The following is a 25,348-nucleotide window of genomic DNA, read 5'->3' on the forward strand; positions in this document are numbered from 1 at the left end:
GTATCAAAATTATAAACTCTATTTTGTATTGTGTGTTCAACACATGTCTAATCTTGCCTCAGACAAGCCCAAGGAATTGCATTCTACATAGCAGCCCAGCCCAGGAAAGGTATTTGACATCTTATTGAAGGACTATGCTGAGAAGCTATCAGCAATCTGGAGCCACTGGATTGGATTGTGTCTCAACTGCTGTCTCCTACCCTCAAACGAACAATGGTTTTTCTACACAGGGGCATGAGCATGACTAGGGGAGGGAGGCTGGAGTCTTCCAATAGAGCCAGGGGTTCTCAAACTTTATTGCATCGCAACCCCCCTTCTGACAGTGAAAACTACTACACAACCCAGGAGGGGAGGCCGAAGCCTCAGCCCCACTGCCCCAGGTGAGGAGGGCCAAACCTGAGTCCCGTCACTGGCTTCAGCCCCAGGCGGTGGGGCTTGGGCTTTGGCCCTGGGACCCAGCAAGTCTACCACCACTCCTGGTGACCCCATTAAAACAGGGTCGCGACCAATTTTGGGGTCCCAACCCACAGTTTGAGAACTGCTGCAATACAGCACATGGTAAGGAGACAGAAATGCTATTCTATTCTGAGGAGCATTTACAGGAGAGACAGACAGACAGAGAACGAGAGGGACTCCACCCAGTCTGAACACAGACAAACCCTGGACTCCCAGTCCCAGATGAGGCCAGATCAGACCAGGATAGGGTGCACTGTTGTTTTCGAAGATCTGTTACTCAAGAGCTTTTAAGAATAGTCATTCTGGATAAGAAATTCCACTGCTAAACCTATATTCCTTGCTTTGTTACCAGGTACGGCCTGGGTTAAAATAGAAGCCCAGAGAGCCCTCAGCCTAGGAGCAGCATGTGTAAGTGGGGGGCTCTGAAGCACTGGTTTCAGGGGCTCGGGTAGCTGGACTGCAGAGTCCCATCCCCCAAGGAAAGGCCAGGCACAAGATCTAAGCCTGGGAAGGTGCCTTACAGACAGAGAGCTAGAAAGGGTTGTTAGACTCTGCCCAGACCCAGTTGGTTTTGAAGCATATGGGACCCAGCAATTAAGTCCCCTCACAACAGGATAGCATCAGTTCAGAGAGGTACTGGGCCAAGTTGTAATACCTAACCTCTATCACATGTGGATTTCTCCAAGTGTAAGCATCTCGCTTAAACTTGAACCACATGCACGCTGCTTATAAACCAACACTCATTAGCATGCAGTATTTTAAAAAGGAACAAAAACGATACTGTGAGAAAGTAATAAAAAGCCAAAAATAGTACAAGCACCCATATACGATAGCAGATATGACTGAAAGCAGCTAAATTTGTGTTACTAAATTAGAGCTGGTTTGCCTCATCAGACCAATTTCAATGCAATATAAGAATCCAAAATACCCTCCACTTGGGTGGGAATGAATCAATAAGAGTGCATTTAACTTTTATAGTATCCTGCTTTATTTTGTTGCTGTAGCAACATCTGCCTGCAAAGTTAAAGGCTCACTAGAAAAAGCATTCAAGTGCGTGTTATTTTTACAACATCAAAGACCACAAACAACAAAACATTGAATTGCCTGAGAAATGTCAGCAGATGAGATATTCATGCCCTGATTTCATAATAGGTAATCTGTCTGCACCAACTCCTGTTATTTTTTATCATCTTGTTTGATAAAATCCACAAATCACAGATTGCTTATACAACTGGTAAGTGATAACAGGCAATAAAACAATAGAAATGAGCTCATTACACCCCAACAGTCAATCTTTTCTGACAACTAGCTCTAAGCTGCAAACCGGGGCCCTACAAAATAGGACTGTCTGCCTACAACACATTTCATTTTATATATATTATAAAATGATTGCAGTATAAAAATGTATACTATATTACACATACATGACTTGGTATGGTATGAAGAGTATTTTTTGGCATGAGTCACAATGACCACTTTACTCATCCGTGATTAAATCAATGGGTTAAGTAGACACCAAGTGCTAATAAAATCTTAATACCACCCAACACTATCATGTATTCTGTACACCATGTGCCACATACTAACAAAAAATTAGAAAGTTATTTTAAAAATTGATTTCTCTTTTTTTAAATTACTGTTTCCCTCCATCTGCAGTCACATTATTTTCAAAAGCCCAAACGCACACACTTGTGAAGACAAAAACTTCTTTTAAAGCCTATACAAATTTATTTAAAATAGTTTTTCTACACATAAAATGTCACTACTTTATACAGTCTGATCTCTCATGACATGACTAACGTCCAGTTTCCTGGACAGAGGTGGCCGATTTCTGGGATCCTGCTTATCTCCTGTAGCCCCATATCTCTACCTCCTAGATTATTATATCCCCTACTACACACTATCCCATGTTCACTTCCATACCTCACCAACCCTTGAAGTCTCCTTGCCCTGTGGACTCTTGCTCCTTCTCCATGTTCATGGTCACAAGTTCTTCTCTTCCATTCCTCCCCTTAAGGTCTCCTCTTGATGTTCCCTGACTCCCATTTCCCATGCCATTTAAAAAGGGTGACATTTTCTGTTATTGATAATTATCAGAGTTTAAAGGTTCAGTGTATATGGACAGACAAACTAGGCATTAATGGGAGGAGCTACAGAGTCATACTACACAGCTGAGATGGGTGGCAGAGACCCATCCAGCCTTCCTGCTAAGCCTGGTTGTCTGGTCCCAGAGCCTAAACCAGCAACCTGCTTCTATGGACCCCTTCCCATTTTTCCAAGTCCCAAACTCCACTCCACAGTGAAGGTCTTACACATTGTACTTTATTTTTAACAGTTTCTGTTTCTTTTTTCTCTTTTATTGTTATTAATAGTATCATTAATAAAAACAGAACTAATTGTGGAAATGAGTAAGGAGTAGGAGGAGAGGACCAAGAAACAGGGAAGATGGGTTGGGACTTGGGAACTGGGCAGCACAGTCAATGACTCAGTAAGAAGCCCTGCTGCCAACCCCAGCTCCTGGCAAATTCTGCCTCCCTAATCCCAGCCGCCACTGCTACCTCTGGTCCTGGGCTTTGGCCATATGGCGGCAGGTTCCGCCCCCTGGCCATGGGGATTTGGGATCTAGCCTTGATTCCCAGCTGTGCAGTGGTGGGCTCCAGACCCGGGATCTGGCCGTGGACTTACCACCACCATTCTGCATCGCTCCTGACGCCCGCTGCCTCCTCCAGCCCCGGACCTCGGCCATGCAGCAGCAGGCTCCATCCCCCAGTGATGGGCTTGGGCCCTGGCCCCTGCCCCCAGCTGCACAGCGGTGGACTCTGGTCCTAGGCTTACACCCCACTGCCCCATCCTCCCCACATCCCCCAGCCCCTCATCCATTTCCCCCATTGCCCTTGCTGCCTCCCTACCCACCTCCCCATCCATGGCCTAATCTGTCCCCAGGCTTGCCCCAGCTGAGTAAGTCTGCTGTGAAAAATGACATTAAACATACAAGTATCACTGTTCACAGCAGCAGACTTACTAGCTAGCACATCTTAAAAAAAAAAAAAAAAGGCAACCAAAAAAGCACAAGAAACAACAAAAAAGACAAGAATGTGCAAAGCACCTTATTTGTGTTTCTGTTCTGTTTAAGTTCAATAAAGATTGTGTGACCAGATGTCCTGTTTTTAGAGGGACGGTCCCGTATTTCAGCCCTCCTGCAGGTGTCCTGACTTTTTCTTAAAAATGGGCGAACTGTCAGTACTGACGGGTCCTGCTGCTGGCAGGATCCATTCTTGCAAGCCACCCACCCACCAGCAGTGAGTGGCGAGCTCCAGTGACCGACGATGGGGGTGGGTATGCAAGGCAAAGCTGCAGCCCATTGGGCCAGCCACTGCCCCTGCTTGTCCATCAGTGCAGCCCCTACTATGTGCAGGGTCTCTTCCCCGAAAACCCAAGACCCACCGGCATGTGCCAAAGCCCCTCACAGAGTGGCATGGGGAAGCCTCTCTGCCCCTCAGCTACGCTCTGGAATGGCTGCGGGTGGTGGAAGCAATTTCCAGCCTGTTCCCATCCCGACTCCGCAGTAGCGCCCCAGGCAGGGTCTTCACACCCTCTTCTGCTGAGCCCCTACTCTGTCCCCATGGCACCCTCCCCTGCCGAGCCACCTCTCTGGCCAGGTTTGCTGAAGCCCCTGCGGTCCCTGGTGCAAAATATGTCCTTAGGGCTTAACCCTTCTTGCCTGCACTGTAGTTGGGGGACAGGTGGTGGAGGTGTTACCTGCTTTTTGACAGTGTGCGGGCAGGAAGGGAGAAGCTGCTTCCAGCCACAGGGGAGGGGGAAGAGATGAGTTCTGTAAAGACACGGTTCCAGGTCATCCCTCTCCTCACCCCCGCCGCGTGGCTGGAAGCAGCTTCTGTCCCTTCCATCCTGCAGAGTGCCGAAAGGCTGCTGCTGGCCACATTCTGGTGTGAACCTGACAGAAATCTCGGGGGTGGGTGGGGGTGGGGGGGTCATGTGACCCTGTGTGGCCCCCCCCCACATGTTGCCCTGGGACAACACAGTACCAGGAGAGGCAGGTCTGTCCCGGGGGCCCAGCCAGGCCTGGATGGCAGAGAGCGCCAGGCAGGGAGTGTTGGGTCGATTGGTTCCCGCCCCGTTCCCCCCTGTGTGAGAGAGGTATATGGGAGCGTATGTGTGTGTGCATGTGATCTCTGCCCGTGTGAACCCTAAAGCCTTATAGATAAGACAGTAAATAAAAAGAATCCAACCACACAGTATTTCTTTACAACAGGGGCTCAGTCAACTTGATGTTAATTTGAATGGTTGCACTGCATAGTTCTGATTGATTGCTGTTAAACTCACTTGAATATGTGTAATTTTACCAGGTGTCCCGTATTCAGCATAGGGAAATATGGTCACCAAAAATAAAGAATAGAGACAACTGTACATTATTTTTATTGAGTCTTCAAAAAAAACCTCTATAAATAAATTACAATGATTTGGACAGGTCTACAGCCATATTTATTTCTTTTTTCTAAAGTTAATTAAATATTTTAGGAAAAATGGTCAGAGCAGCCACCAAAAAATTTGTTGTGAGAACCCGTCTCCCCAAATCCACTGAAGTAACACCTGTGGCTATGCCCTCTCACAAATTCTTGATACAAGAAAGTAAAGGTCTCAGTACGAGTAGTACTGTTCGGGGCTCCAATACACAGTCTGGTTTCCCTGACAAAGTCGCCCAGATGGACTCCCCAACCCAGGTTTGAGGCATCCATTCTTATAAATGGAAATTCAGATGGCTGTCAAAATGAGACTCTACAAGAGGATATTGGAAGTTAATCACCACCAGATGGGGAATTCTTGAATTTGCTATGGCACTCTCAGCAGTGCTAGTAGATTGTCTCTTCCTGTTCTGAAACGGATGCTTAGCCAGAATTGCAGAGCACACATTCTCAGTAAGAGAAACAGACTCACGTATGTGCAGGAGGCCATAAGCCCAGAAGACTCAAAAGGTTATTTTCATGCCTTTGTTGAAGCTGTGTATTTTTGAATGTCTCTCTCCTGGTAGGAAAGCAGCCAACACTATAGAGTTGACAGCTGCTCCTATGAAAGTTAGTCTCTATGTCTTAGTGAAGGAAAAGTTCTATGCAAAATGAATTGGGAATTCTCCCAACAGGGAGAAGCGATTCTTGATTTAATCCTAAGTGGACTACAGGATCTGGTCCAAGAGGTTAATACAGCTGAACTGCTCAGTAATAGTGACCATAACGTAATTACGGTAAATTTAATATCCTCGGGAGATGAGGGGAGAGTAAAGAAACCCAACATAGTAGCATTTAACTTCAAAAAGGGGAACTACACAAAAATCGGGAGGCTAGTTAAACGGAAATTAAAAGGAACAATCACAAGCCTGAAATGCATGCAAACTAAAAACTAAAAGTGTGTGTGTGTATTTATTTTAATATATATAACAAACCCCTAGGAGGGCCAAAAAAGTGCCACCATGGCTAAACAGAGTTTAAAAAAAAAAAAAAAAAAAAAGGTAGTTAGAGACAAAAAGATATCTTTTATAAATTGCAAGTCAAATCCTACTTAGAAAAACAGAAAAGAGCATAAATTCTGGGAAGTCAAGTGTCAAAGGATAAAAAGGCCAAAAAAGAATTAGAAGACCAGCTAGCAAAAGACACAAAAATTAAATCAGCAAAAACAAATGTAAGGACATCAGAAGCAGGAAGCCTGCCAAACAATCAGTGCAGCCACTGGACGGTCGAGGTGTTAAAGGAGCATTCAGGGCAGAAAAGGCCATTGTGGAGAAACTAAATGAATTCTTTTGCATTGGCCTTTACTGCAGAGGATGTGAGGGAGATTCCCACACCGGAGCCATTCTTTTTAGATGACAAATCCAGAGAACTGTCCCAGATTCAGGTGTTGATAGAGAAGGTTTTGGAATTAAATTTAGCAGTAGTAAGTCATCAGGACCAGACAATATTCACCCAAGAGTTCTGAAGGAACTCAAATATGAAATGGCAGAACTGGTATGTAACCTATCACTTAAATCAGCCTCTGTTCCAGACAAACAACAGATGGCTAATGTGACACCAATTTTTAAAGAAGGCTCCAGAGGTGATCCTGGCAATTACTTCAGTGCCATTAGAATTCCTTGAGGGGGGTCAACAAACATGTGGATAAGGGTGTTCCAGCAGATATAAAGTACTTGGACTTTCAAAAAGTGTTTTACAAGGTCCCTCACTATAGACTCTTAAGCAAAGTAAGGAGTCATGGGATAAGAGGGACGCTCCTCTCATGGATCAGTAACTGGTTAAAGAGAGGAAACAAAACAGTAGGAATAAATGCTCAGTTTTCACAATGGAGAGAATTAAATAGCCGGGTCCCCCAAGAATCTGTATTGGGACCAATGCTGTTCAACACGTTTAATAAATGATCTGGAAAAAGGGGGGAAAACAGTGCGGTGGCAAAGTTTGCAGAGGATACAAAATTACTCAAGATAGTTAAGTCCAAAGCAGACTGCTACAAGTTACAAGGGATCTCACAAAACTGAGTGGGCAACAAAATGGCAGATGAAATTCAATGTTAATAAGTGTAAAGTAATGCACGTTGGAAAACATAATCCCAACTATACATACAAAACGAAGGAGTCTATATTAGCTATTCTTCTTTGAGTGATAGTCCCTATATGTATTCCAAACATGGGTGCGCATATGCGCCATGCTCTGGAAGATTTCTGCAGCAGTGTCCATTGACCTGCATGTGTGTAGTACGTCACCTCGTGCTCCAGGCAAGGTTATATGAGGACGTGTGGGGTTGAGCCCCTTTGGTTCCCTCTTACCGCTGCGTTGGCCTCCATGCTCGTAGTTTGTCTACAAGAGTGTTCTCACCCATTCCCGTACAGTTCATTTCTCTTTGTTTTTCTTGTAAAGTTAGTTATTAGCATTAGTGTAGTTAGTTCCCCCTCGCCCTACTTGGGGCCCACCCCGACTTCATTGGGAGACTATGCCCTTCGTTCCGGGGTTGAAAAACGGTGCTTTGTGCCTTTGGTTGTATTACCACTCAAGAAAGAGATCTTGGAGTCACTATGGATAGCAGATTAAAACATCTGCTCAATATGCAGCAGCAGCCAAAAAAAATTAACAATGCTAGGCACCATTAGGAAAGGGATAGATAATAAGACAGGAATATCATAATGCCACTATATAAACCCATTGTACGCCAACACCTTGAATACTGGGTGCAGTTCTGGTCACCTCATCTTAAAAAAGAATTAGAAAAAAGTACAGAGAAGGGAAACAAAAATGATTAGGGATATGGAACAGCTTCCATCTGAAGAGAGATTAAAAAAGACTAGGACTATTCAGCTTGAAAAAGAGATGACTGAGGGGAGATATGACAGAGGTCTATAAAATCATGAATTGTGTGGAGAAAGTCAGTAAGTAAGTGTTACTTACCCCTTTGTATAACACAAGAACCAGGGGTCACCCAATGAAGTTAACAGGCAGCAGGTTTAAAACAAAATATAAGGAAGTACTACTTCACACAACACAGAGTCAACCTGTGGAACTCATTGCCAGGGGATGCTGTGAAGGCCAAAAGTATAACTGGGTTAAAAAAAGAATTAGATAAGTTAATGGAGAATAGGTCCATCAATGGCTATTAGCCAAGATGGTCAGGGATGCAACCCCATGCTCTGGGTGTCCCAAGTCTCTGTTCTGTTCAATCTCTCTGAAGTATCTGGCATTGACCACTGTCAGAAAACAGGATACTGGGCTAGGCAGACCATTGGTCTGATCCAGTATTGCCATTCTTATGTTTTTAGGAAGAAACTCACTGAGGAGACTGGGCCTTGACAAACAAGAGATTTGTGGTTACCCGTATCCCTAGGCACCTTAGATGGGCCACAATCACCATGATGCATTTGGTGAAGACTTGAGGATCACACTGAAGCACAAGGATTGTGTGCCTACCCAGAATCCAAGGTACTTCCTATGTTTAGCCCTGACTGAAATGTATCAGAACATATTTCTGTCAAGAGCTTAGAATCAATCTTGACAATTTATAGGAGTAACAACGGCCAGCTTAACCATATAAAACCTGAATTTCCACATGATTTTGATCTGGGCTCTCCGTTATAATAAAGTTTGAAGACTAACCCGTTTAATTTGAGATTAGAAAATAATGGGAGTGAAAACCCTCTGGAGTCATCAGCCAAAGGCAAGCAGCCTTGGAGAAGTGACTAAGTGAAGGATCAGTTTGCACTGGACAACTGCCCAGATCCATGTTGTTATTTCTTAAGGGTGGAAGAGAGAAAAATTGAGGAGGGTCTGTTGGCAGATAAAAAGTTATCTGACTTCTTCCTATGCTTCAGATCTGATGAAGGCTCAGATCACGTGCTTGTTCTTTAGATTTTTTCCCCTCAAGCTCTGAAGGCATTTGGTGTGCTGGTCCATCTAGACATTTTCTCATGATGCTCACCATCTGCATCAAAATATTGTAGGACACCACAAAACAAGAAGTAACAGAATGGACAATGACTATTCTAGAGCAAGAAATGGATGATATCCAGATCAGAACTGCACATCGCACGGACAAACACCAATCTGGAATTGTGCAATGACTGACACGGACCTAGCTGTCTTAAGCCAAGCACCAACCTACTAATCAATTTTAAATGTTGTTTAACTATAACCTATCAAATAAATAGAAGCATTTAGAAAAACAGGTTGTCTGCAGTGCAGTCAGGATGAATAACCATGCAGAGACTCCAATGCTTAGTCCCAGGAATAAGAACTGAGAGCAGTTGGAGACTAGATCCTTTATATACATTTTTCCCAGTTTGGATCCATGGAGGGGTGCGTCTCACATGTGCAAGCCCAACTGTCGTGGTTTTCTAGACAAAGAGGAGTTAAGATGCATGCTCCCAACAGTGGGGATCTGTCAAGAGTGTGTGCGCTCAGTCCTCACAACTTCATTTACAGGGGGAGGTTACAATGAATTTCTCTTTGTTTACTCTTTCCACCTGCTGGCAAAAGGATATGATGTATGATGGCAAAAGGAGCTGCATTAAGCAAAGTTGAAATACAACAAAAGCAAGGCTCATTCTCCTGCAAGTTTTCCTCAGCAAGGTTACCTCTTTAATGTTAATGAGCTGGGTACAACTCACAAGGCAAATCTTACCCTCTCTTCAGACACAGATGGCTTTGTCCATAGTTAAACAGTAAGTTTTTGTTCTAATGGGAAGGAAGGATACAGGGAGCCTATATAGAGGGTTTGCAACGCCCGCCATTCTGCAAATGCTGCCTATGCACCATAATGGGGCGGATGGAGGGGGGATGGGGCCACTGAATCAAATGTTAGGGGTATATCTACATTGCAGCGGGGAGTGATCCTTCCAGCCCAGGTAGACAGGCTGGAGCTCCAGCCTGGGCCACAATGGCCACACTACTAGAGTGAGTCTGTCTACCTGGCCTGGGCGGCTCGCTCCCAGCTGCAATGTAGACACACCCTAGGTGGACCTACCAACCAAACCCTCCTGCAGCCAAGGAAGCTCACAGGGGTTACCACTCTGTGCTACCAATCTGTGCACTGGCGAAAGCCTTGGTTCAGAGCAGAACATTTTGCCCTCTGTGAATTAAAAGTCAATCCGACCAACACAAGTGGCTTGGGTAGGAGACAGGAATTCAGAAGCTCCAATGTTTGCTTTTTAATGTGTTCAATTTAGTTTGTATGGACTGCTCTCTACCAGTAGTATTTCACTGCTTTGCAGCCCTCTCATTCTACCCTCTTCCTCGGACAAGCAGTAAATGCTTCTCCAGAAAACAATGCCTGCCTCCACTCCCCACAGATGACAGCTATTACACACAGTTGGAAGGTGGTGAAAAAAGGACTCACTGTTTTGAAAAATACTCCAAATCTACTGTCAGTGATTCATTTATTTAGATTGATAAAACAAGACAAGTGTATGTACAATCTATGTGCCTCCAACAAATACCAACCCCATAACATAGTTCTACTAAAAATCAGACAGCACAAATAAACCGAATTCCCCCTTCTGCTATGTATCACCCTCCACAATATTTCCCTTTTCCACTTTCTATTTCAAACCTCAGTTAAACATGTTGAAAGTTTCTTACATTACTTGCAAACAATCAAAAACCTATAAACCCTATAGCAAGTACATAACAGTGCCTCCCCCACCTCCTCCCCCCAAAGTTTACATCTTTTTGGCTAAGACATGAAGCAAGACTATACTAGAAGAGTAGCGTACAGCAGAAGGCAAGGAATTTCTCCTCCCTCCCCCGCAAGTATAGTTTAAAATTTGACAGATCTCATTCTAAAAAGATAGTTCCGAAAATATTTCTAGAAATAAATTTGGTTAAACAAATCAAAGATAACTTCTGAAATCACAATATTATGGTTAAGGCACAGGTCAAGGAGTCCGGAGACTTCTCTTCTGCTCCAAACTTTGCCATAAACACACTCTGTGACTTTAGGAGAGTCATAAGGGGCCTGATTTTCCACAGATGGCAAATATTCTCTTCTCCCACTGATATCAACAGCAGTTGTGGGTACTCAGCAGCTCTGCAAAAGCAGACTACTAATCTCTAAAGATCACACACCCTCTGTGTTTACATTTTTTTGTAAAATAAGGATAGTACTTACCTCAATTTTGTTCTGAAGCTAATGTTTATTAGTACAGTATTTTAGATGCAATTTGTAAACAAGTGCAAAATGGCATCTTGACAAACATTTTTCTGCTATTCATTACCACAAAGTAATATGCTATAATCATGCAGGAAAGTAAATTATCAAAAAGATAACTCAATCACTGAATGTTTGCAATATATAATTATGATACCTTAATATTTTTTCTTATTAAAGAAGTGTTTTCATTGTTAAAAAAGGAAAGTCATCACATAAAACAGGACTATTCTCAGACAACATACTCCAAAGTCTAATCAATTACCGTATATACTTGTTCATTACCCCATTCGTTTATAAGCCGACCCCCCAAGATGGCTAAGTAAAAATAGCAAAAACTGTATGACCCTTTCATAAGCTGACCCTATATTTCAGGGGTTGGAAAATGTTGGCTCCCGGCCTGTCAGGATAAGCTGCTGTGGGGTCATGACGTTTTGTTTACCTGGAGCGTCTGCAGGCACGGAGCTCATCAGCTCCCTGTGGCTGGGAACAGCGAACCGTGGCCACAGGGAGCTGAGGGGCTCCATGCCTGCAGACGCTCCACGTACACAAAACGACGATGTATTAGATAATCAATTCAATGATTCCATAGAGCAGGAATCGGCAACCTTTGGCACACGGCTCGCCAGGGTAAGTACCCTGGCGGGCTGGGCCGGTTTGTTTACCTGCCGCGTCCACAGGTCCGGCCAATTGCGACTCCCACTGGGTACGGTTCGCCACTCCAGGCCAATGTGGGCCAGCTCATCCCTCGGCCTGCGCCGCTTCCCGCAGCCCCCATTGACCTGGAGCGGCGAACCGTGCCCAGTGGGAGCTGCAATCGGCCGGACCTGTGGACGCAGCAGGTAAACAAACTGGCCCGGCCCACCAGGATGCTTACTCTGGCGAGCTGTGTGCCAAAGGTTGCTGATCCCTGCCATAGAGTTTAAAAATCATCAAATTTTGGTGAGGCCCATTTATAAGCCGAACTCCGTGCTTTGATGAGTCACTTTTTTACCAAAAATATTCGGCTTATGAACGAGTATATATGGTATATCATTGTCATCAGAAGAATTCATTCTGGCACAATAAATACAATTTTAAGTCTGCAATGATGAATGATCTTACCTACGGTGTTATTTTCACCCCACTTCACAGCTGTGTTTGTCATATGAAGATTTCATGTGTGTAATAGTCTGTGGAATTTATGGCAACCTCAGGAACAAAACTGATAAAATATTTTTATGTCAAAAGCAAAGCTGCTACCTTTAATTAAGTTCAGAAGCAAAAGTTCTCTCCTTTTTATATTTATTACTGTAAAATTACTAGTTTCGACTGATTTAACATTACAAAAAAAACTGCTGAGGTTACAATACTAGCCTGTTCTCAAGAAACAAAAATTACACCACACTGTCACCTACCTGAGAGATATGCCATTGACCAGTTGTTTCTGCTTACAGGACTTGGAAGAGAGAGGGGAGGACGTGGGGGACAGATTGAGTGGAGCAATTAGATTATTGATGATTTCACTCAGCTGAGCACTCTGAAAAACACAGTAGCCGAACTTTACATTCACACCAAGCATCAATCTAAAACGTGTCCCCCCAACCCCCATTTAGTATTCTTGATCTAGTTTTCTCCATGATGAACAAGTAAACACAAGATCTCGGTACATATCAAAAATGCTATGCTTGTTATTTCACAAGTCATATTTTGAACTTTAAAAAACAATACATTATGTTTGTTATACTCTTGTTGAACCACTGCCAAGGACACAGTTTAGATATTTTTAGAGCAATATATTTAAGAAAAAAAAAACTTAAACCTGAACTTTTAAGTAACCTGCAGAACACATTTTAACTTACATAATGATAACTATGATTAATAATGGTAGAAGAAATTTTGCAGCTGACGATACAGATGCAGTTCACGACTTCTGAACTGGGCTTCAAGATTGACTCAAGAGAAAAAAAATCTGGCTTCCTACTTTTTAATCATATGTTCTGTTGGTTGATAAAACAAAATAGTTTGGTCATTTAAAGAATCCTCTTAGTTGCTCACTTTAGTTGAGACGAAGTATAATAATGACCAGTTTAGGTACAGTCAGAGCTAATGGAAACAAAAGGATGCTAGAAGGGATATAAATCCATAGCTTTATTCTTACTTAACGGCATGTTCAAAACTACACTGCAAGACCCCATATAAAAAATTTTGACTTCAAGAATTGCGTGAAACATAGATGCAGTTAATTCTTTAAGACTAAGAATTCCTTCTTATAAAGTGATGAATTGTGGACAGAGTCCAGATAACATTTCACAGTGTCTTTAAATGTCAAACCTTAATGGTTACTCTGTCTTTAAATCTACCCACTAGCTTATTTAGGTGAAACTGACTTAGTACTAAATAATTTGATTTTGCTAATATAAATTATGTATTGTGACGGGGCAAGGCCAGATGGCTGTAGTAAGTAGTGGGAGACAGAGATATTAGCCACAGGCTAAACAAATCCCTGTTACCACGATAAGCAAATGGCAGCTGCTCCAGGTCAATTAAGACACCTGGGGCCAATTAAGATCTTTTGAGAAGGCAGGGAAGATAGCTAGGTTGATTGGGACACCTGAAGCCAATCAGGAGCTGGCTGAAACTAGTTATAAGTCTCCCAGTTAGCCAGGTGGGCGCACGTGTCAGGAGCTGTAGGAGGAAGCCGCACTGTGGGAGAAACGAAGCAGTACAAACCATATCAGGCACAAGGAAGGAGGCCCCGAGGGAAGGATGAAGTAGATATTGAGGAAGTGGAGGCTACTATGTGGAAGTGGCCCAGGGAATTGTATGCATCCTGTTTCCAAAAGGTCAGCTACCATAGCTGATACTATTAGGATCCCTGGGCTAGAGCCCAGAGTAGAGGGCAGCCCCGGGCTCCTCCCCCACAAATTAATCACTGAGACTGGAGGACAACAGAGACTGTGCAAGGGAGAGTAGCTTCTCCTCACCTCCCTTGTGGCTTACGATGAAAATGGCTCAGTAAGCTGTGACCCTTGCCCCTAGGGAAAGAAGGGCTACGTGGAGGGTCACAGTGAGCCTCTGAGGGTAGCGAAATCCACCAGGAAGTGTGGGACCCAGGGAGACAAGGACAGAGCTTTGTCATAGTAGATTGAAATAGCAGACACATACCTAACTTTTTTATTTACTAGGATTCACTATTCCAAAAGTAAGATTATTTAAAGCAAATATTCTTAAGACTTCTTCTCATGAAACCTTTATTTGTACATCTCTACCCCGATAGAACGCTGTCCTCGGGAGCCAAAAAAATCTTACCGCATTATAGGTGAAACTGCGTTATATCCAACTTGCTTTGATCCGCCAGAGCGTGCAGCCCCGCCCCCCTGGAGTGCTGCTTTACCGCGTTATATCCAAATTCATGTTATATCGGGGTAGAGGTGTACTTTCAAGGACTAACGTATATGAGAGAAAACACTTTCCATTTCATTTTTAGTCATGCCTCTTCTGTGAATTAATGTTAAAGTGTTGTGAAAACAAAGGTTTTATGTATGTGAATAAAATCTTCAAGCAGAGAAATAGCAAGTCAGTTATAAAGTCTGAAACAAACCAAACAAGATGCCAAAAAAAATTAACAGACTGAATACGACACTGATACTGAAGTCAAATGAACACAAAAGGACAAGAATAGCTGCCAATGTTTCAAAGTACGAGGGAAAACAACCATGATTTCAAAGTGATTCTGTTCTGAAAAGTGATGGCAAAAAGGCATTATTAGAAGGTTCCAGGCTTATGGTGTCTCACCAATTCATATCAGTTTTTTTCAGTTCACAAATAAGAAGAGGATTTTTGCTTAAATGAAGGTATCCTTTTGGACAGTGAAGTTACACAGGTATAACTGAGGCCATAGTTTGACCTACAGCAGAGGTGGGCAAAGTATGGCCCACGGGCCACATCCGGCCCACGGGACCATCCTGTCTGGCCCCTGAGCTCCCAGCTGTGGAGGCTAGCCCCCGACCCCTCCCCTGCTATTCCCCCTGCCCTGTAGCCTCAGCTCACTGTGCTGCCGGGCAGCTCAGCACCGGCGCACCCCCCGCAGGGAGGGCAGGGGCGAGCAGGGAGGGAGGCTCACCCACAGCTTCAGGGGAACAGGCGGGAGGTGCAGGTGGCAGGAGCATGGCGAACACAGCCGGAAGAGTACCAGGCGGCCGCACAGCCGGCCAGAGAGAAGCAGCGCTTTAAAGGGGAAATCGCCACTTCTCTCCGGCTGCGCAGCTGCCGCTGCTCCTCCTGAGTCCTCCGCCCATGTTCTCAGGGCCACATTCCAAAAGGGGGGGGGAGGGGGTTGGATGGGGGGGGGGTTCCAGGGGGGCGGTTAGGGGCAGGGGGTCCCGGGTGGGGGCAATCAGGGGATGGGGGGGCGGGATCCCAGGAGGCGGTTGGGGGGGGTCATCACAGGAGAGGGTGGTCAGTGGACATGGAGGGGGGATTGGATAGTGGGTGGGAGTCCCGGGGGGCCTGTCAGGGGTGGGGATGTGGATAGGGTTCAGGGGGGCAGTCAGGGACTGGGAGCAGGGCAGCTGGATAGGGGGTGGGATCCTGGGGGGGGCGGTTAAGGGCAGGGGGTCCCAGGAGGGGGTGGTTAGGGAACAAGAAGCGGGGGGGGGGGGTTGGATGGGTCGGGAGTTCTGAGGGCGGGCAGGGGCCAGGCTGTTTGGGGAGGCACAGCCTTCCTTACCTGGCCCTCCATACCATTTCGCAACCCTCATATGGCCCTCGGGCCAAAAAGTTTGCCCACCCCGGACCTATAGCAGCTTTATTGCTGGTGATATGTGAAAGAAAAAAAAACCACAAGCTTGTCTCTGAATGTAGGTTGATGTGCAGAGCTGGCAGTTAAATAAACTATCTTTTTATTTATAATGTGAGCAAATCTAACATGGAATTTGTAAATCAATAAATAAGGAAGACCATAATTTAGGAATTTTTCAGATGATAGCACACTTTTAAAGCTGTCTTTCGGCACCTCAAAAAACCTCAAATGTTACTTTAACCTGAATTGCTTTAAAGGTGTTTTGCACAGAGCTGCATGTTGAATGCTCCAAGTAAACAGGTTAAGAGGGGACATTCTAAAACATACCCTCCAGTTTACTTTGTGTTTTATTGTTTCCTCTTTCACGGTAAACTGGAGAGGAAACATTTTTAAAATAGGAAAATGTTATCATAAAGTCACAAAAACTTTGCAAGGGCAGTATGGAACAGATGTAGTACCTGAAAGTACTTTTAATCTGACTTTTAAAAAGTTTACTAGATTTCCCAGTGATGTATCTAAATGTATGATCAATCTTATATTTTCCTTGTTTGACATAATAAAAAGGCAAGTTTTAGTCCACATTATCCTAACAAGTTTCCTATAGTTGATTCACCATGTTCCCCTTATATCTTTAATTGCACACTTTGTAGGGAAAGGAAAACCTTCTAGCGTCTACACCATATTTCCTAAAATCCAACTTGGAAATTAATATTTGGGACACTGTGCATCAAAATTCTGTTCTCAGCAATGCCTATGCCACAGAAGTTAGTGGGGTTACAGAGATGTAACTTTTCACAGAATTGGCCCTATATTTGTTAGGGAGAGAAGGTGAACAAAGGTGGGGTGTGTTTTTTGTTTTTTTTTAAATGTAACATACTTTCACAGAAAAGTTGCTCTCATTTACAGGACTACAATTTTGTGAAATGAGAAACAGTAGCACAAATGCACTAAACTAAATTGTTAAGGACAAGAAGTTACATGGGAATCGGTTAGAGTTGTTGTGCAGAAACCTGATGTTTATTTCTCTAAAGCAAAAGATGGCCACGTTGATTAAACCAAAACAGAATTATAGACACTTTAGTAATGAAAAGTTAATTTGTAAACCTAGTGACCAATTTATTTATTTAAGATCTTAAATTCATCAGCAACCACTGTTAGGAATGTGAAATATCTTTACGGTTCTGTGAATAAATACCACGTAGCTTGCCCTAATTCTGTAATAGGTCACTTGGCTCCATTTGACACTCAGTCCTTATTTTACTTTACCTGTTTTTCTATGTTTCGTAGAAGTAAAGTAGGGCTGCTTGGTGACATTTCAAAATCGTGTTCCGGCAAAGAATCCTGTCTCTCAAGGTTAGCTTGAGAATTCCCCGTGGTGTTTAATAAAGCTTCTGGGTTTGTCAATTGTGTTTGCTTCTTCAAAATGTCTTTTGGAAGTGGGAATTCTTCTAAGATCACCATCCCCTAGACAACAGCAATTGAAAACAGTTGGTGGACAACAAATTAACCTTCCTAAATCATTTTCAAGTGGCAGTCAACCTGGAACATACCTCTTAAGCCCACAGCAACTCTTTGGAACAGTTTTGAGTATGCCCAGTACATACAATATGTAAATACTACTTAATGAATTTAAGTGATAGTAAAGCTGTAACATTCATTTTTTTCCTTAGCAGCGCTAAATCTACAATGTGTCATAGGACTGTTTCAGAGCCTGTGCCAAAATTCAAATTAGAAATCCATACTTGATTATATCAAGTATGTGATCCTTTGCCTGATGTTTTACGATGATTTCCTCTTTGTAGAAAAAAAAAAAAAAACATTTTATTTCCAAGTTAGTTAACATCTTTACAGCTCAGAGGTTTACTCTGAAAGTCTTTAAAATGTTCCCTTCTCCCTCCCCCACCCACTGCTGCCACCCACGCAAAATGTCAAGGTTTCTCTCCCTAATCCATCAAAGCATGAAACAACACAAACAGCCTTTCATCATAATTCAAGATAAATTGTTTTTTTTTTGGAGTTATGCATTTTCTTGGTTTTGTATTTATGGAGGCAACAATCCTATATAAAGTATTTTTCTATGAATCCCATTGTTCTTCAAGGCCATCTGCAGGAATAAGATATCAGCCTCAATGTATTTTTGCGGTATCTCATCTGGAGTATAAATAGTTTAAAAAGATAAATATCGCCTTTCATAGTAATGAACACCAGATGTTTAAAAAAAGAACACACAAACAAAAAAAAAAAAACAACACACTTTACTTTGTTCTCCACAAGAAATATTACAAAAATAAAGTGTAAAAAGCATTCAAATCAGTTTCCTAAAATAAGAAACTGCAAAGTCAGAGACATTATAGCATATAGTAAAATAAAACAATAACCAAAACAGAGCTTTGAGACAACCAAACCTATCTCCTCAACTGGTCATGCTAAATTGCCATTAGCCTGAACTTATGTGTTTCTTCTCCATTTAGCAAAGCGTACAGAAACTTGGAATTTGGTGGCATTAGCTGGGAGCGTAAATCTGGTACTTAGAGCTATCCAAATATAAATTAGAGCTACTATTCAGTGATGAAAGGATGGGATCTTCCCACTTCATCTTCTCATGTTTTGATTTCTAATGAGTGTGCTCACTTAAAAGTTATGGAGGAAGAAGGAACGGTATGGTGTGGAACTCAATCAAGAAGCCTCTATAGCTTCTAATACCCAATAGGAAGATGGTCTCTGCCTTTGCTGAGGCTCCTGTGATGCTTCCATGTTTGTGATTTTATTGAATGGTCCTCCTCAACATCACAATGATACCTTGAGTCCTGCCTCAGTGGCAACTAGCCCTAGAATCTAGAATAAGGATTTTTTTTTTTTTAAAGAAGGAAAACTGGGAGGGACATAAGCAACATGGAGATGCCCTTGTCTTCTTGAATCTTTCCATTGACTTTTCAGGGTCCCTTCGAGTTCTATGAGACAGGTATAGATAGATAGGTATTGTTCAAACTAAATAGCAAGTTGTGCACCCAAGAGCAAAGTTAAAAATGGAAGAACTGCTGCAGTGAACCTAGGTGTGGTAATTATATGAAGATATACCCATCTCATAGAACTGGAAGGGACCTTGAAGGTCATTGAGTCGAGTCCAGTCGCCTGCCTTCACAGCAGGACCAAGTACCATCCCTGACAGATTTTTGCCCCAGATCCCTAAATGGCCCCCTCAAGATTGAACTCACAACCCTGAGTTTAGCAGGCCAATGCTCAAACCACTGAGCTATCCCTCCCCCCATAACCTACATGTCCACTGAATGGAAATGTTTGCAGACATACTGGCTCTCCATCAGGCTGGTTCTGGTTTCTCTGTGCTAATTATCAGGAGATGGTCCAGGTGTGACTAACGCTTATCCCAAACATAAGTGTACTTGACCATTATCATATGATAATTTGAGGTCCACACAGCCAGAGCAGATGAAAACTAGGCCTTGTGACCAGAGAAATCCAGTTTCTTCTAATCCTTCTCTTAGGTCAAAAGGAATGATCTGCCAGCCTTGAATCTCTCTAATGCAAGCTGACAGTCACAGACCTTGGTTCAGGGTGGATGAAAAAGACAATTCAAATCCTTTTTGTTGCATTTTGTAAAGTAATCATGTCTCTTTGCCATTCATGTCAACAAAAGACTTTTAGAACAAGAGAAAAATACGTAGTTCGAGCCTACTTTGATATTTGCTATGGCAATCCTCCCTTGATTTTCTAGTATGCAGCTTATTTATTACTTGTTTTGTGTGGTACTCAAAAAGGCACAAAGCACGATTCAGTTATAGTAGATACTCTACAAACAAAAAGGAAGACACACAGTCCCTGCCCTGAAGAATTTACAATCTAAACACAACATTCAAAAAGAGAAGAAGAAAGGGGAAAAAAAACACAAGCCACATGATGCAGGCAAAAGTCCATTTTTTAAAAACTGTTTTTCATTGGAGTTTTTTTAATTAATATATTGCAGAACTGGAGGGGGAGAGGGGAAAGAAGAAAGGAAAGGAGTTAACAGAAACAAGAGACTTTAAAAAAGGAAGAGATGAGAGACATTAACAGGGGAGGGTTAGGGGTTGGGAGAAACAAAAAGGAAAGGGGAAGAGGAATGGAGAGAAGGTGGGAGGGTAAGGAGAGGAGGCTGGCCTGTAGCCAGGGGGACTGTAAGCAGAAATGGTTGGAAAATGGAAGTGAGAGTTGCCACAGAAAAATACAATAAAAAAGAAATATGTTTTTTTTGTTGGTCAACCCCGCCCCCCCAAAAAAACCCCAAGAACCTGAAAACCAGAGCATTTAGTTTTGGCAACAGAGCAGTTTTTGGTTTTCCAATGACTTTTTCTGGGTGACTGTTTTCCAATGAGAAGAGTCTCTCGGCTCCCTAGAGCCCTGCTCTTCTGCCTCTGAATCCATATGGGTAGGGAAGAGGGATTGCTCTCGCCTGGTACCCCTGGATGCCAACAGAGTGGGATCTCCCCAATACCACTCTAGTTTAGTGTTCAAACTAGATGTTTCACCTCCCCAAAACATTGTAAACTCACATTTGTTTCATATTAAAAAAAATCCCAAATCTTAAAATTTAGAATTAAAAATTTAGCATTAGAATTTGTGTACTAAGTGTACTACCTGCCAGCCAAGAGACCGAAAAGAAAGAGTTTGTCAATCAGCTTTCATGCCTTTTCATAGCTACTGCCTTGGTACAATATTCAAACTATACAAATCAAATCCCAAATTATTTTAAAAACTGTAACAGGATAAACCCACTAAACGGCAAAGCAAACAGATATCGACATTCACTAAGTGATATAAAGCCAAAGCCTGAACAACACTGTTGATAAAAGGGGATGAAAAACTGCAAAGGATGTGATTAAAAATATAGGGCCAAATCATCCCCTCCACTTGCAGGGGCAGAGAGAAATTCCAATCTGAGGAGACTGACCCAGATGTGAGGGAGGAAGTATCACTTCTGCAGCATTATCCTCTCAGAAGGGATGGGGCTGGGACACATGGCAACATACCTCCTACCACTAAGGAAATACATGACTAAGAATACTGGCTCTTAGTCACTGCCATGTTGCATATTTCTTTCCAACCCCCACAGTCATGCTGATAGGTGTGGGGTGTGAAGGAGTGCAGAGACAGAGGACATACATATAGGCACTACATGGATTTCAAGAGTTCTATGGGTGGACCTTCTTGATAGTTCCACAGAGGGAGAGGGGCAAAGCAAGCCCTAGAAACTATTTCCACCATCACCACCACTACAACAGGAACAATTAGTGAGCAGGAACTTGATGAGTTTTTGGCTTCCTATGCAGGGAATGAGTTGGCTGGCCTACAGAACTGAAGTGCTAAGAATAGCGTGATTTAGCATAACATTCCTAAAACATTATCAGAGTTTAGTAATCTTGACTTCCTTACTTTTTATTTCAAACCTGTGCAAACAAAACAGTTGATATCATACTGTAATTTTAATTATAATTAGCATTTGACATATTCAAAGCACTGTACTGTAGAAACATTAACTTATTAGTCCTCAAAATATTTTTATATAGTAGGCACAAAAAATTACTGTTTCTTTTTTATAGATAGGGAAATTAAAGTCACTTTCCTAAAGCCACAGTGAATCAGTGACAGAGCAGGGATTGGAACTCAGGAGTCCCTGACTCCCAAACCTGTGCTCATGCCCTCTATATCACCATGCTTCTTGTTTCTGACATCTTCTCAATAACCTTTGTAATACTTTGCTTGGATACCAGAACTGTTTAAGAAAAAAAAAAAAAGAAAGAAAAATTACTGGAGACACTGTACATGGATTATTTGAAGAGCCCACTTATGAGCACAGAGACAATACCTTGGTGGCTCGTATCTGCCTGTGAAGGTCAGTTAGTTGTTGGATTTTGTATTCTAGCTCTGAAATCTGGGCTTGAAGCCATGTCCAACGGCAGCCAACTTTAGCTCGGTCTACAAGCCACTTCCATTCAGAACTATAGTTGCTGTGAAGAAGATGAAATACTGGTTAGTCCAAGAATAAGGACAAGCACATTTTAACAAATGCACTTTCAACTGCTGCAAGCATCTCACTTGCCTTCAGAGGACATCTAATTAAGTTAACACAATACAACATCAGCATCTCATTTCCTTAATTAAGAACTGGTACAAGTTTATTGCACCCAACATTATATTCATCATTCAATAGATATTGCAGCTTTCCTATATAAAGCTGTTTTTCTCTTATATACTCCAAAAGCAAGAGTAACTACTGAACTAGATCAATTAAAGCAAGTTACAGATTTTAAAAGAATTCCAATAAATCTACTAGCAAAACCAAACCACTTCTATTTCTGTCAAGTCATACTGATGACTTCCACAAGCCTCCATAGATGTCATCTCACTGACAATTCTATTCTGATAAGGCACGACTCAACAGTTAGCAATTATATATGTCATGCTACTCAAAGCTATAACTGTACAGTAGGTTAGGTTTATTTTATTTTTTTTTAACCAATTTTATGAGCACAATTACAGATTTGTGTGATTCAAGTGTTATGTTTTAAAAAATTCCTCTCCAGGACTGTTAAATTACCTACTTGTACAATGTGATATGTATCCGTATATTTTATGTAATGACTAGTAGAGTTCTAAACAGACCTCTTGATATTAAGTCAAGTTCATCCCTGGTGTCAATGAATTTTGGTCAATGTGCCTGTTAAGTAAATAGATCGCATACAGTACTTCACCCCGCAAAGAGTTATTTTAACATTCAAATGTATTTGAGTTGCAGGGTCACAAAAAGCAGTATTTCAAAATGTAACGTCTGTGGTACTCTGTGCCTCAAAGCAACACCCTGGAACCCCCATATTCACCATTGTCATATAATTATGATATGTTTTGTACAAAGTATGCCTTGTGATGTATCATTTTAAAAGTTTTGATCTGCTGAACATTAATATCCTGTTGAATTGTGTGTGCTATCATTGTACGTGAAGTTATGAAGTTTTGCTGTATGTGTGTTAATGAAATATGTCAGAAGGTTGGGAACACCCACACCCAGCCTTTTAGGTATAACAATGGAGGAGCAAGATATGCTGATGGTCCACTAAAGGGAATCCACACTCCCCAGGACTATCCCAGAAACTGTATATGGAGACTTCTCAGTGATAGCACATAGACAATGAAGGCTGCTTGACCCACATCGTAGCAAAGGTTCTTTCCAGGAAGCTGGAAGAAACTATAAAAGAGAGAAAGTATCACCACCACTTGGCCTCACTCCCCCCACAACTCAACACCTGGAAACATGTTTGGAGGACAAAGACTTTGAACTGGGGAGGTGATCCAGGCTGGAGGAGAATTGCAGCCTGTGTACTGAAGATCTGTAACCTGTTTGTACTATCAAGGTGAGATACTGTCTGATTCAAATCCTGTTTAGTTTACAGAACTTGGAAAAACCCTCTTCACCAAGATCAACAACACTAAACACAAGAGAAAGTGCCTACACAGCTGGAAAGAGGAAGAATGAGCCAGAGTTAGTCTTATGTCACTTATATGGTATGAAGACAGCGTGCCAGTAAAGATATCCATGCTCAGATACCAAACTACAAAGGATAAAGAAAGAGCTTGTTAAACTATGAAATACATTATTTGATGAAAACAGGTCATTATCAGTAGTGGAGTATCTGTACCCTTATCCTTCACATGAAAAAAAAAAAAAAAAAAAAAAAAAGGGCATTTTATTTTTATTATTTTGCAGTATCAGATCTTGGACTAACTGTATTCACAGCCAATTCTGCCATCAAGTATGTATTTATCATTCCCTCTAAAGTCAATGCGAGTTGCGTGCCCACATCTGAGAGCAGACTTTGGCCTGTGATACAGCATGGCCAGAGGGCAGCAGGAGAGGGTTAGAAGGGAGCCTTATTCCTTGTAGAGGGAAGAAAGTTTGCTATAGATTAATTAGAGCACCTGAAGCCAATTAGAGCACCTGAAGTCAGACACCTGATAAAAAACCCCTGCTTCAATCAGACAGGGGAAGGAGTTGGAGCAGAGAGCAGTTTGAAGAAGTAGAAACAGAATGGACTGGTATTACAGTAGTTTAGAGGGAAGCAGAGGAAAGTTTGGAGAAATGCCGCGGTGGGCTAAAAAGACCAAGACCCTAGCTAAAGGGGCACCTGGCTTGTGCAGAGGGAGGGCAGGAAGTCCTCCCCCGTGACACACACACAAGCTGAAGGGCAGGAGAGGGAAGTAGCCCAGGGGAAGGAACCGCTAGTTCAAGTGGTTTACCACTATCCCTAGGGCCCCTGGGCTGGGACCTGGAGTAGAGGGCGGGCCCGGGTCCGGGCCTCTCCACTCCCCTCCTCTAGGACACTAGTTGGGCAGTTAATATTCCAGTTCAGGGGCAAGAAATGGCGCCCTGAACACCCCCCCCCGCCCCAAGAAGAGACAGCACGAGACCCATCATCGTAGTGCCAGCAATTTGCCACAGGCCTTAGAATAGTTTAACTGTAAACATACACTGTATTCATTTAAGTTTTCATAACGCTATTAAATTAGACTATAGTATATATGCCCTTAGGTCACCCTGTAAAGAAGTGTTTCCAGTGGTTAGAGTAGGCCACTGGGTATCAGGATTGCCCCAACGGTGAAAATTTAAGAGGGAAAAAAAAAAAACACGCTTAAGATGCATAATTTTGCCCAATTGTGAAAACTGAAATTGATAAAAATAGAAACAATGCTTAAAAATAAACACGGATATCCACTGAAATGATAAAAAATACAAATTGAATTCTGTGAAGCCTACTTACGATGGATACGAGTAGAACACACATAATTTATCCACGTATTCCTTTTGTGTAAAGAACAGAAGTGAATGGGATAAAATAATAGTGAGGATGGAGTACTAGATCATTCTGTATAGTGTACAGCTAATATATTAAGTCATCCCAATAAAGTGGCAAGTAGAGGATCATACTTACAGTGATACTACAGGGAAGGAAGGCTGTAATAAGACCACGCAGAGGGACTCTGCACTCCTATGCATACCTCTGAACTCTGCCCTGTGACTGTACATGTGCATGGGCAGGGAGAAGCTCTCTCAAGGCAGGGCCAGTAGGACCAATAACTATACAGATCCACAGAACAAAGCTCCATGAAGGGGTACGAAGCTGCTACTATAAACCAGGAGATTACAGTAGATGTTACAGAGTAGAAGCCCCACGCTCTAGTTCTACATTGGGAAAGGGAAAAAATAAAGGACACAGATACTTTCTGTATATGTCCTCACTACAAAGCCTGTTTACTCAGTTTCTGTGCTGGCAATGAGAATTTGGCCCTATCCTCATATACTTATAGACAGCAATACCAAGTGTTTTCTCCTCTGTACAACCCCAGACAATTAGCAATGCTACATTT

The 25,348-nt window shown here is 42.6% G+C and overlaps 1 protein-coding gene across 1 annotated transcript in view; it reads right to left on the reverse strand.

Annotated features, from left to right (window-relative positions):
* Window positions 1-25,348, reverse strand: part of KANSL1L (KAT8 regulatory NSL complex subunit 1 like) — a 98,559-nt gene that overhangs the window by 50,142 nt on the left and 23,069 nt on the right. Inside the window, exons 2-4 of the mRNA XM_034786513.1 lie at window positions 21,795-21,936; window positions 17,201-17,398; window positions 12,549-12,670 (exon numbers count right to left, since the gene is read on the reverse strand). Of these exons, the coding sequence (XP_034642404.1) occupies window positions 12,549-12,670; window positions 17,201-17,398; window positions 21,795-21,936 (462 nt within the window). The remainder of the gene's footprint in view (window positions 1-12,548; window positions 12,671-17,200; window positions 17,399-21,794; window positions 21,937-25,348) is intronic.

The sequence above is a fragment of the Trachemys scripta genome, chromosome 11 (genome assembly GCF_013100865.1).
Source record: "Trachemys scripta elegans isolate TJP31775 chromosome 11, CAS_Tse_1.0, whole genome shotgun sequence".
Lineage (NCBI taxonomy): Eukaryota > Metazoa > Chordata > Testudines > Emydidae > Trachemys > Trachemys scripta.